The sequence below is a fragment of the Lonchura striata genome, chromosome 2 (assembly GCF_050655825.1).
Source record: "Lonchura striata isolate lonStrDom1 chromosome 2, ASM5065582v1, whole genome shotgun sequence".
Taxonomy (NCBI): Eukaryota; Metazoa; Chordata; class Aves; order Passeriformes; family Estrildidae; genus Lonchura; species Lonchura striata.
The window spans coordinates 10,979,230-10,993,213 of record NC_140704.1 but is presented as its reverse complement, the minus strand read 5'-3'; the positions used below and the strand labels follow the sequence as shown (position 1 = coordinate 10,993,213).

The 13,984-nt window shown below is 40.5% G+C and overlaps 1 protein-coding gene across 2 annotated transcripts in view; it reads left to right on the top strand.

The window, feature by feature from the left end:
• ADARB2 (adenosine deaminase RNA specific B2 (inactive)) overlaps positions 1 to 13,984 on the top strand; it is a 305,010-nt gene that overhangs the window by 185,483 nt on the left and 105,543 nt on the right. For both annotated transcript variants that reach the window (XM_021528821.4, XM_085563656.1), the window contains exon 2: positions 11,797 to 11,883. In XM_021528821.4, coding sequence (XP_021384496.2) covers positions 11,797 to 11,883 — 87 coding nt within the window. The remainder of the gene's footprint in view (positions 1 to 11,796; positions 11,884 to 13,984) is intronic.

The window sequence follows — 13,984 nt, the reverse complement described above, 5'->3', positions numbered from 1 at the left end:
GTGCAGAAGTCTGTACACAGTCCTTTTAGAAGACAAGCCCTACAGTCAGTTTGTGAAGCAAAAGTGAAATACTCAAGAGAAACCTTCCCAGCTAGATATTTTTCCTTGCTGTCCTATTTGCTTTACCAGTAAATGGTGAAAAAACATCTGAAATCCTGGTTTAGATGGCACTTTTGGATACATAGGAGATTCTCTAGTCAGGGTTAATTTTGTGTGGGAAGAGCCTGAAAGAGCTCGGTGGGACTTGTTTTCAGTACACCAAAGCAGTAACCCTGGCATCTGTATTGATGCTACAGCACTATCCAGGCAAATCAGTCCTCAGAACTGCAGAATTTGGAGCTGCAGAAAGTAAGCAACCTGCTTAGGAGGTTACAGCTCTTCTCTTCCTTTTGGCAGCCACTGAAGGGAGATGAGAAGGAAAGAAACACGATAAAAAGTAAATGGCACTTTCCTGCTAAGCTAATCAGTTCTGTTTGAGAACAGAGGGCCGTGCCAACTGCAAATCAATGCACTAAATCACTTTCATTCTTGTGCGAGTCCTGCTGCCATGGCAGCTGCTAACAAGGGAATAAAGAAAACTGTTATTGGATATTTAGTAGAATTTTAAAGTGCTTGTGTAAAATAACATATTTAATTTAATGCAAAGTTATAAATGTAATTGGAGTTTATGGACATTATAGCAGGAAAGAGAGGAAACATTCCTCCTCTTTCTGCACAAAGAGCTGGTTTATGTTCCCAGACTATCCTCAGCAAACTCTGGCTGCAGTGTTAAAGAGCAGCCTTCCTGTTGGATTTTAACACTTTATCATTTTGTTAAGGGGTAAACACTGAGCTAATAATATGTCTGATATTTCATGTGTTTTTTAATATGTTCAAGTTACAGAGCAGAACTAACACATACTTACCTTATTAGAAAACTGATGCTCTTTAATGCCATAGGCTATATTGACTATTCACTGACTATTAAAGAAAGCCTACACTGGCTGCTCCAGATGTTGATATGCACAACAAAAGCATGTGTAGACTTAATCACAGAATCCCACTTAAGACAACAACAACTGCACCAGGGGATTTATTTAACAATGTAATATAATAATTTTCTTTCCCCTATTGTTTCCCAAATTATTCCTAAATAATGATTTTACTTGTCCCTATATGTAACTGGGACTATCCCTTCCTGTGGCAAGTTTCTGCAAGTTTTCAGTGGTGTTATTCATGTAATGGTTTGGGTTGGGAAGGGTCCTTAAAGGTCACCTTGTTCCAAACTCCCTGCCGTGGGCAGGAACACCTTCCTTTGCTAAATGGCTCTTGATGAGGTTGCAGTTTTCCTAGAAAGCTCTGTTTCTGCAGAACTCAGAATTTTGAGCATAAAATCAAGGATGCACATCCCTGAATTCATGGTTTGGATCACTGTTGCCCATATTGAGCAGTCCAACTTTTCATCATTTAAGTCATCAATTGTAGCTGTGCAGTGAAATGCTTAATATAAAATACCCACGGGCAAGCAGTAGACTGCCTTCTCTTTAATTACATCAATCCTCAATCACCCCAAAGCAATGCCATCCTTGGAAGTACTAACTCTGACAGGTAGTACTTCTGGGAATGCCATAAAAATGCCAGCAAAGCAGCAATGGCAGAGAAAATAAGCTGCCTCATCTTTGAAGAATTATTGAACTGTACTAACATTCAAGGGTACAATGTCAGCACAATGCAGAAAGAGTTAGATGCACAGCCCCCATTATTATTGTTGATGGGAGTCAGGTGTCAAGTTCCCCTTGCATCAGTCTGAAAATTTGGCCTTCTTTGTAAAGCTTTATCAAACTTTTCTTTTGTCACCACTCTTAATTGAGAAAAAGATTTGAAGCCATTTGTCCTAGGATTGACTAAAGTCTGAAAAAGTAAAAAGAAAATATTACCAAAGTATCAGTGATGAACCTGAGACATTAAGACTCTCTACAAGCAGTGATGGAAAATTTAATAAATATTGAATGGTCATGCCTTAACAGGTGAAACAAGGAGTTGCTTTTTAGTCAAAGCCACTACAATATCAGCAATAACCAAGACAGCCCCTAACTCTTTCTAGCTGTCTCAGCTCCCAAGGGGTCAAATGAGAATTTAAATGCCTAAATACTTAAATAACTGGCTCAATTAGCACACCTCACTGCTCTAAGTAGCATCTTTCCTGAGAAAGCCCTGCAAGTCTCAGCCCTCTTATATCACCCTAAACTGTAATGGAAATACCTTTAACTTTCTGCCCACAGACTGATTAGTTAACACAAGACTGCCTCATGCCACCAAGGATAAATCAGGGCAGGAATCAGGTTAAATATGCATTATTATTATGGAAGTACAAAAGGGAGAGGTCATACTTGGCTGCTTACACCAGATGAACAGAGAAGAGATTTTAAAAAGCCTTTCACCACTAATTGCCAGCTGGAGCTTTCTGATGCAGGCCATTCACTCCTTAATGTTTAAGCAGGTATTCAGTTTGGGAGGGAGGGGTTTACAGCTCACAGAGGAGTGCTCACAGGCAGTGTCTGCTCTCAGCTGGGGCTGTTCCACATCAGTCCCACAGCCAGTTTTTGAAAGGAGATGAACAGCTCAATCTGCATTTGTGGGCTTAACTGCAGATGAAACCTTAACTGCAAGTGAAACCTTAAAAGAGCTGAAAAAGTTGTTTGTGTTGAGGTGAACCACATTTCTATGCCCATGTTGGGTGACTCACTTTACAGTGAAACTATCATTTTACAGAGTATAAAATAGCTGTTCATCCATATTGCACCTACACAAATATCTTTGCAGTTTCTCCATGTAGTAACTCGTGGTGTTTGCAGTTCTTGGAGTGCCTTAAGTGGGAGCTCTGTGAGCATCAAGGAGTTTTGATCCCCCTTTCAGTAACATACAGTTCAGTTCATTACCCAAACCTATGCATAGATCAAGGACTGAAAATACCAATAAGACATGTCAATAGAAGATCTTTCTTGCAGGGGCTGCAATGCTCAGGGAAGCAGGATATCCCCTTCAGCACCTTGTAACCCAGCCACAGGCAGTGATAACACCCACCAGAACACAGGTCAGGATTTCCCAGGAAGGCAGTGTAGAAATCATGTTTCCCAACTTCGACATCTACAAGTTAGTCTTTTAGCCTAAATCCAGGTCGCAGGTAAAATCAATATTTGTACATGTCCATGCCAGTGAGATCAGTCCCTCCTGGGCTTGTTCAGCCTTTCTTACTGCAGGTAATGGCTGAACTTGGAGACAGAGTTTGGAAAACTGAGTTAACAGCTCAGTTTTGGTGATGAACCGCTCAGTCCCACCTTAGAATTTATCTACCTGAGTGGACTGATGGTTTCAGAAGGTGGCAAAACTCTTCAAAATCAGGTAGTGAAGCACAAAGCTTTGTATCCTCCTTGTCCTTCTGCATGGACAGTGCTGAGCCTTGGTCTGTACTCCTGCCTGCAAAGGCAGCTGCTTTGCTCCCCAGCTCTCAGCTCCACTGGCTCCAGGCATTCCTTTTAAATACCTTCACTAACTGTGGTACTCTGGGTTAAACCACTCATGTTTCACATAATCATAATTTAGTTGTCATGTTTAAATTAGTGATAGGCAAACCTCCCTGAACCCAAATCAAGAACTTTCATACAGTTTTCTGTTCCAGCTTAGCAAAGTCTCCTTAAGAAGTGCAGATTTGTTCATAGACACAGGCTGATGAGAAACTAACCCACTCACCCTGGTACTGGCCAAACTAGTTACCCATATGACTGAAGATTTTCTCTTTGATAATACTGTTTGGCATACAATCAAGTAGTCATACCTAATCACACTGATTTATTGTAGGCTTAATCAATCCACTGGCTATTTTTGTGGTCTTCTTGCATCTCTGTTCAGCACACACTGGGAACAGGTGGGTTTCATGCAATTATTTTCTCTGTGTTTCTCTTGTTTCCCAAAGTGATGACATCCCAAAAAAAAATAGGGATAAAAATATAACAGGAAATAAAAGCATGTCATAGTTTATAGAAAGCAAAATAAAAATATTTCCAAAATGAATGTTCAAACAGCATAAGAAGCTTTTTAAGAAGTGGATTTTAAACTTCCATTTCCAAGCCACAGCCAGATCACTTAGAAATACATAATATAGTACACTCCAGAGGCAGACAGATTCACATAAACTGATAATAACTCAAGAGTTTTTATCTCTATGTGTCCTCAAGCAAGGCATCAGGAGAAAGAAATACTCTAGCAACAAAATTAAATAGTTTTAGATCTAATTTTACTGGGCTGAACTAGATTTCACATTGATTTCCAAGGAATCTAACAGAGAACAAAACACAGACACATTGCCTTTCTTATTAAAAATCCATAAACCACCTTGTGTTTTTACTTACTTTGCTCTTTACTGGAAGTAATAAGAAACTAATATTTCACAACACAACACCTTTCATCCCATAGAGGTCTTCCATGGTGAAGGAGCTTGGAGTGGGCTGGTACAGAACACTGAAGAGATTTGTCTGTGCAAGTGCCTATTTGAACTCATGCTAAATCTGCAGCTAAACCCCACTGCCTCCATCCCAGAAATGCAGGAGAGCTGCAGGACATGCCACTGTAGGAAGAAATTATGTCCTAATGCATGATGTGATCAATTAAACATATCCCCACGCACCTCAGACCATATTGAAGGGATCCACACAAATCACATGCATGGGGTTTCTGCAGGTCCTTTCTGCTTCCTAAGTGATAAGCCAGAAGTTGCTCTGGCCTCAGGGGAAATGAGTGCAGCCACGTGTGGAGGCACTGGTGGGATGCAGGGCTGCAGGGGGGCCAGAGCACAGGGCATGGACCTGCCACTGCCTGTAGGTGTTGGATTGGCCCTGGTAAAACATTTCACACAGCTTCCCCACGAGCTTTCCAAGGTAGCAGTTCTGGGTCAGCAGACAGCTGGGACGGGATGCACAGGAGATTAGTCCAGCTGCCAGGCCCCTGAGCTAACTGATGTTTCACATTCAGTGTTCTCTGCAGTACCATAATACCATAAACTGTTATTGCTGCCTAATATAATTGCATTTCAGAGCTCTCATCTTGGACACAGATCCCATTTTGCTAAGCACTGAACAAGAATAGAGCAAAAAGATATTCTCTGTTCCAAGAACTACATAAAAAAAATTATACAGGCAGCAAGTAGATCTATTTACAGAAGACCCCTGCACTTGGCAGGCCATGTTCAACTTCCAGGCAAGGCACAGAAGCAGGTACCCAACAGCTTGCTGCCCTGTTTCAGAGGAAGATTTCATGGCTCCAGGTTCACACCTCTGACTTCTAACTCAAGGCACAACCTGCTTTGAGCAGCTGAAAACCTCCTAAAATGCTGGCTACCAAAATGTTCCCTAGTTTTGTCTTCCCTTTAGTTATCAGACTAAAAACAATGTGCTCTGATATTTTATATCTTTGTTTCAGGTCCTTGCTGAAGCAGAGAACAAATAAAGTAATGATGAATATATTTTTTCCTTTTAAAAAACTAAATTCCTTAATATGAATAGTCCCTTTTGTCCCTGTTTTTAAGAACATTATTCCAGTAAAAAATCATATTCAACCAGAAGGTTTTTCTCTACATATTTCTCTGCTACCTCCAAGGAAAGCTTTCCTTAACAGTTCCCACATGGGCCAGGGTGGGATATCACAGCAAATGCTCTGGATTAAAAACCAGTTATAAAAAGCAGACATTTAGTAACTGTCCACATCAAAGGCCATGTTCTCAGGGGTGCCAAGCATCACAGCTACACACAGGAACAGTCATACATATTTTAACCCTTTCATATTCTCCAGTTCAAAGGCTCTTTTCCCCCTTGGACTGCTCAGCCAGGCATGCTGTTCCAATGGCTTTGGCTGATGGCTCTCCAGGGTCCATGATGTCAGCAGAGCTCCAGTTTGAGACAACACAGAGCAGGGCTGAGAGAGCAAAACACAAACCAAGCAGGAATGGGCAGTGCCAACAGCCCCTTGCAAATATATGGAGGCTTGAAGTTACCCCCTGTAAGGCACCAAACTGGAGCTCCTGAAGCAGCCAAAGCTGCTGCTCTGTCTACAGAAACATCAGCCCTCTGAAGGGGTTTAGGGCAGCCACATTTTCAACTTAAACATTGCTGAAGGGGTGGACAGACACCCTCCCAGCCCCAGAGGAACTGTGGTGGTAATTCACGGGGACAGCTTTGTCACTGTGGCTATAAAAGCATCACACAGAGCCTGCCTACTTGCCTGTGAAGCAAAAAGCACTTGGGCAATGCTGCTAAGCCCTGCACACTCAGAAACTTTTGCTTCAACAGCTGGTTCTCAAACTCAGCTGTAAGGCCTGATTCTGACACCATGCAAGTAAATCCCTGTCTAGAAACTGGCTGCTTGAATTAAATGATGCAGCATGGTGGCCACACAAGCCTTAATTTAGAAGGCTGTGAGCCTTCCCAGTAAGTGCTGTGGTTTAAAAATATTGGTATTTTCCCCACAAATCTGCCATATTTTTATTTTACATTAAGAGTCTCTTCATCCTGTCAGTGTCAGCCCAAGCCTGAACTGACTAAGATAGGGGAAAGAAGATAAAGAATTATCTCCTGATGTGCAGACTCTTTTCCCTGTATCCCCTCTCTCTTTCAAAATAAATCAAGGCTAAACACAACTGTAAAAATGTAACTATTCAAGTAACTGCAAATACTGCTTTAGAGAAATAAAAAATAAGGGTTTTTTTCAAGAGATTTTGTAGCTGAGTTTATACTATTGCATCATATTTGTCCTTTCCTGAGTAATTTCATACTCTACACAAACCAAATTAATTACTTAGAACCGGTTTATAATGTCCACATTGTGTTTTTTAAAAAATGCTTTTGAAGAAACCTCTGATGAGTAAAGTAGCTTATGGTAATCAATTTGAATATCACAATGAAACTAATTCAGGAAAATATTGTTAACAGTGATCTGGCAAACCACTGGTATCCATCTGTCTGATTCTTCTTGTGTTTGAAAGTTGCATTTTTGAAAAACAATTATTAATAGTGCTCCTTAGCTGCCAAGCAAAAGAGCATGCAACAAACTTCTGCAAATACCGCTCACTTTTCCAAGTTTGAGCTGGAACCTGCTGCAGGATCTCATGGTCAGGGCAAGTTTTTCTGCTGGAGTCTGTAGAGATGGGAGAGTAAAAGAATGGACTGTTTCTATAAAGGAAGTGCAACCCCCTGCAGATTCCAGCTGTCTCCCTACAGCCCTTCAGCACCTCCCCACCAGACAAGCTATTCCAGCACTGCACTATCCCTACTGTTAGGAAGGGATTTTTAATGTCTAAAGTGAATTTTCCTTGGTGCAATTTAAGTCCATTACTTCTAGTTGTGTTAATGCACATGGAACACAGTTTGCTCTGTTCTTCCATGCAGCAGCTTTTTATGTGCTTGCAGGCTGCTGTTATGACCCCACTCAGTCTGCTCTTCTCAAAGCTAAACAATTTGTCCAACATGTATAAAAGCTGATTTTTAAAAGTGTTGAGCTCCTGCTGTTCCTGTTGCTTTTATTCTGGTGATTGAGAGTGAAAGAACTTCCCTAGAGTTGATGATCAAGCAGTATTGTCTGGTGCCCTTCAAATACTGATAGGTATGAAGGGCATGAAGGTGTTTATAGCTGTATATGTGCATTCTTGTCTTCACAATAAAAGTGTATTTACAGGACCTGTGACCAGCCTTCTGACTGCATCCCCAGGGCAAGAGCAACTTCACAAAAAAGCAGGTTTCAGTGGAAACTTGCCTGCCTTATGTGCCAGGCTTTGCTGAATAATTTGTACTAAAGGATTTTCTGTATTTCATGCAACACATAATCTTGTTCCATGGGTTTTTTAATTTAAATTATTTTTATGGCTACTGTAAAAACACTGTTCATGATTCTGTGTTAACTATTTACTGTTGCTGGAAAATATATCCTTGGAAGAGTGAACTGAAATATTTTTCAATCCCAAAACAGAAGAGTGAGGTTTCCTTCCTTTAATAGGCTTCCCTTCAGAAGAAATTATTAACTTTTGTGCTTATAGTCCTGGAGCAGATTTCCACTTGGAAGACTGTTTTTATAGTGAATGCACTACAAAATATGATGCTATCATCTTGTGATAGTGTTCCAGGGCAGCTAGAGATAAATTCCACTATACCTGCTCTTTGTCTCTCAATTTCCACTGTAAATAAAGCTTTCTTTGTGTCCATGTAGGCCCTTATGAAACCTCTTCTTCATGGCATCAGAGGCTTTGGGTACAACTGTAATGCCAGCAATAATACCTTCATGTATTATTTCTCATAAACATAGGGTTATATAGTCTGCATTTCTGCAGAAAAGAGTTTTTGAAATGTCTTTTTTTTTCTGCTTAAACCCTCTCCTAACCTTGAAAAATAACTTCCTCAGACAAATACAGAGAACATTTACAATTATAAAGTAAAAATAGCTGCTCTAGTTTTGAGGTACCTGTCATGCCTTCTTTTTGAGAAAAAAAAAAAGAAAAAAGAAAAAAGAAAAAAGAAAAAAGAAAAAAGAAAAAAGAAAAAAGAAAAAGAAAAAAAAGAGCAAAGTCATGGGAGGAAAAAAAATGAGAGAAGGAGAATTTTTGATATTTCTCTCTATGATTTTTTCAAATCCAACCTTGTCCTTTATTCTTATTCATAAGATTTCATCAAACTGCTGGAAACAAAGCTAATTATGATGGGCATTAACCTACACAGGGACCATAAAGTATGAATACACAAGTCTCCTAATTTTGACAATTAACACTGAATTTCACCATTTGTAATAAAGCTGAAGTGCCTCATGGTCTGTACAGCAACAGGCAATAATATGCAAAAGATGGAAGTGCACAATAATACCAATAATTTTAAACCTAGCCTGACTATTTCCCAGTAAATACCTTCAATAATTATTCTGTCATTTATCTTTTCCTCCTTCACTGGGTCAATAATTCATCTGTGCAGTGTGTATACTACAGCTTTTCTCTTTTTCCAGAGCTTATTCAAAACCCTGCCCTCCTCCTCCTCCCATTTAGACACACTAAATGGTCCCTTGCTTAGCCAATGGAATGACATATTGAATTATAATCTTTAGCATTGGTATTGATAGCAGTATATCCTGTTATTAGGACCTGCCTGTGTTTGGCTGACACAATCCCATCCATCGCTGCTCTAAGCATGCAGCAAATTTTATATTCTGTTTCTCTGCCACACAAAGTGAAGTCACCAGCAAGGGCTTTGGGGACAAGTGGAAAACAGTACCAACAAAAGCTTAAGATGGTTGAAGGGTCCCTTAGGAAAAATTAAAATGAAATTGATGAATTTTAAATCCACATTGTAAATTTCACCTATCAATTACACAAAATTAAATCATAATTTACCCTTTACCTAGCAATAGTATAATATAAAACTAAATGGATTTGCATTTTGATTGGTGGCAGGAGTAAACATTGCCACTTCCACAGTGCTTGGTTAATGGGTTAACTCTGTATGAGAAGTGAGACTATTTTCTCAGCAAAGAAGATTTAGGTTTGTGTGTGACATCAGTGTCCTGAGGGTTAATCCTGAAGGTCTGACAGCTGTCAGCAGTCAGGCACAGGTGCAGTACACACACTTCAGGATCTCAGTACCCATTCACAACAGTCACTGCTGGTACTACAGCCAAGGGCTGCCCTGCTCCTGTGTCTATCATCTGAAGCATTTCCATTACCAAATTCAGCCTTTGGATTAGGTCCCAAAAGCCCACGCTCTTTTCACTCCAATCAAAGGAACCAATTGAGGAAGTCAGGAGTGAATACCAGCCTTTATCAGGATCACAACCCAACAGTCTCACACACAGTGAGATGTCATACAGAGACACCACACTTCTCAGTGAGCAATGCCTTAGCAAAAAAGTGTCAAAGAATTCACTTAGAAAAATCTTCTGGCTATAGCATTCATAAATAGCTTCATTCTTTTGGTTCCTGACATCAGTGCAATCCCATAATGAAATTGCAATTGAAGGAGGCTAATTTGTGCTCTAATTATATATTAGTCTGGGCTGAAAGGTTTCTGGACGGAAAAAGGTTTTCTTCAGGCAATCTTTTATTCTGCTTATTGTGTTTACTTAACAAAGAGCAGTCAGCTTTTACAGTGAATTCCCATAATAGAGTTGAGCTGTAATGTTATCCAGCCAAGGGCAAACATATGCAGTCATTTTTGATGGGTTCTGATAACAGTCTTTAACAAAAACAAGGATTGTTTGCAAATGTAGGAAGAACCAGGCCAAAAAGCTAACAGATGTGCTGCTGAAAAGGTTTAAAGAGCTCTTCAGCTGGAATAGTTTCTAGACCAGTGGTACTTTAGCAGACAGGTAGTTTGAGGAAATTCAGAGAAATATTTTCTCAATGATAATTTCCCATGGAAATACTTATTCTTGTTTCACTTGAAAGAATACATTCTTGGTCTGATTTTGATGCTTCTGCCACAGGATGAGAGGCCAACATTGTTCACAATGTGCAGGATGCAGGGCATTTTCACTGGGGAAATAGGTGAGCCTCAGCAACCTATTTCCTCAGCCATATCTGAGGCTTTCTAAGCAGAGGAGTACTTTAAGATAGCAACAAAGTTCTTCAAAGCTGTGGATCACCTGTTTCTTCTGTCAAGTAGACACTGTGCTATTGTTGGTCCTCAATAAAGTCTCCATAGTGCACCAGAAGGAATTCTGCCTAAACAAAATAAATGTTCAGCTAAACAAACTAGTTTCAAAGGAAATAAAACAAATATATATCTGTTTCTAGTGTTTGTGTTAACTTCAGCTTTTCCCTACAGATAAATCCTGAACCAAGTATTAATCTAGTATAAGTCAGTATGAGTTCTCATTTTGCTGAATCTGCCCTGGCCTCTAATGCAGAGTCTGATGTGGCACTGGAAATAAATGTCTCTGCCATACACATGATAAACAGAAACTGCAGTTAAAAGCACTTAATATCTATGCCAAAGAGGGATTTCAAATAGTGTTCTTATTGAGTGAACAATCACTTTCTGGGCACACCATAAAGGTTTTCCAAAATCGTATCAAAAACTGGTAGAATCACAAGCCATGGTAATATTTTGTGCCATCCATCAGTGAGTTTTCTCTTAAGAATTCTGGTTCAGCTTCCACTGGGGAGAGGAAACAAGGGAAGCAGATGATCTCATCCATTAGAGCAGTGCTCATGTCCCTTCTCCCAGGGCTGACTACCCCCATTCCCAGCTGGACCAGCTCAAGGATCCCCTACTCTGCAGTGCTCGGGCACCACTGCTGGGAAGCACAGTCAATAAAAACTACATGGGGGCAGAAACCAGGAGGAATGTGTATTTGGTATTTGCATCTGCCAGCTGTAATAAATGCATTGAGGTTCAGTAAACTGTGCTGGTACTGTAGAGTCACAGAATCACAGAATGTGCTGAGCTGAGAGGGATCCACAAGGATCATTGAGTCCAACTCCCAGCCCTGCCCAGCACCAGCCCCAAGAGTCACATCAAGTGCCTCAGAGCACTGTCCAAACACTTCTGGAACTCTGTCAGGCTGGTGCTGTGACCACAGCCCTGGGTCAGTGCCCAGATACTCTCTGAGGGAAGAACCTTTTTCTAATATCCAATCTAAATCTTCACTGACACAACTTCAAGCCATTCCTTCAGGTCCTAAAACCAAATAGACTTACCAAGATGTTTTGACCTGAGAAAAAGTGTGAAGTAGATGGGAATTCATTGACTGAGTACTGATTTTATAAGTATCTTTTCTTCTGTTTTCTTCTAGAAAAACTAAGCATACTGTCAACCTTCATAGCACCCTTCAAGTACCTGAGCCCTGGCCCAACCACGATGGAGGATGAAGACAATTTAAGTAAGCATTCTCTTTTCTCTATAGATGAACAATAAAGTTTAAAAATAAAATCTCTACAGTGGAGGAGCAATTGTGGAAAGGAGGTGGTTTTGCAATTATTGGAGAGTCCTCATGTGAAATCACAGAAGGCAGCTGGAAGGGACCCACAAGGATCATCAAGTCCAGTTCCTCGCCCTGCACAGAATCATCAAATTGAGAATTGATTAACCAAGCTCAAATAAACCAGTTATAACCTAAAAATTAATCACTCTTGGCCAATTAGTATTCTCTTGGGTCCTTACACCTCAACCAACAGTCTGAGCCCATGACTGTACAGCTGGAAAAAAGTCCTGCTGGGTTTGAAGGAGTTGAGAAGTCTTCCAAACACCAGGAAGTCCAAGAGTGGCAGTTAGGAATTAATAACTTCAGTAAGCCCTTCCATTTGTCACCTAGAAGCAATTATTGTGTGCTATCCTGCCTGCTTATTGTAATACAACTTGAATCTTTAAAAAAAAAAGAGGAGGGAAGTTTTCTGAGCCAAATGAGCAATGTTTTAGTATCACCTACCAGACTGGTTTCTTTTCCAAACAGACACATGCTGCCATGTTGCCCTATTAGAGCCGCTGAGTGGGAGGAATTTGTTGGTTTTCCCTTGTTGTTGCTGATCTGCCTTGGTTTGGTCATGGTGCATCACCAAGGGGAAGAGCTGCTGGAGGAGTGAAGAAGCACAGCCTGCTATTTTCTGCTGCTGAGCATCACATGGACATCACCCTGTTCTGCTGCACAGCAAAGGCAGGCAATTACAGATCCTAGCAAAGGCAAAAAAAACCCCTGAAAATCCTTCAGAATTGCTCCCAGGAAGGCTGTATTTTCAGGAAGACGTGTGAGAAGTATACACACACACAGAGGAAACATATTATGCACACGATGAGCTTGTGCAGGCACCCCCTGCGTAATAGTTCCCAAATGTGCTACTTAGTTATTTTTAGGTAATGTAGGAAGTTTGTACAAGCCAAACACTGTAACACAATTTTCTTATTGCTACTGTAACACCAAGACAGCTTCGTGCCTGCGTGGGCTGTAAAACAGCTCCCATGGACAGGGCAAGCTAAGTTTTCTGAAAGAGAAACAGCAAATGTCACTGTTTTCAGGGTCATCCTTTTCATGTCCTCCCTTCGGTCAAACATATGCTCCAGTGAAAAGGCAGCTATTTATTTCTTGGTTCACAGAAATTGTTTTAGGTGTTACTATTCAAATCTTTCACTATTTTTTTTAAAATATGAATTAGTTTAAATTCATCCATATTTCTGGGTTCACTTGCAGCATAGTGGCCTAAATCTCACTAAAGCCTATAGCACACATGTACCTCTGGAGTAATTCCATATTTTAAAGAGCTTCAGAGATTTGCTGGAAAAATCTTCTTCTGTGTTAACAATTTAACAGGAGCCCAGGAGAATGCTGGCAAGGTAGAGAAGTAGGTTGCTTATCCCTGTAGTTTTCTGCTCACTGAGCATCCTGTGAGAGCACTGCTTCCCCGACAGTGCAGCATCAATGGGCAGAGTTCCACCAGCTGAAATGGATACAAATCCTGTTTCACATTCCCTTAGGCCTTCTTTACAAAAGGAACCATGCAGTTTAACTACACCTGCATTTTCAGCAGGTGATTATTAGCATACAGACATGATTTTTGTGGTTTATGATCAATGAACTAATACTTGAAAAACTATCAAAGGCACTATGCACCTTTGCAATGGAATTTTGAGTAATCATCTGTCTCTGATGAAGGTCTAATTTTGAACATGCAAGGAAGGGACCACCCTATTCAACCCCAGAAGGCAGTTGTAGCTAAGAATGTAAGAAATAACACAGAGGATTAGAAATAGGAAGCCTAGCTCTGTACATGGTCTTCAACATTTGTTAATGGTGCTTTGAAAAAAAAAAAAAAAGACATTTAAATGGGGATCCTCCCCTTGGTATATCCCTCTAGCCCCTAGCAAAAAGTTACTCTGCTGGAGCTTGCACATGAATCATCATATTTCTTGGGCATCTACAGAACTGTCTAGTCCTCTCCAGAGCCCACTGATTCTTCTGATCTCAACAGCAGCCAGGAACAAGGAGTGAT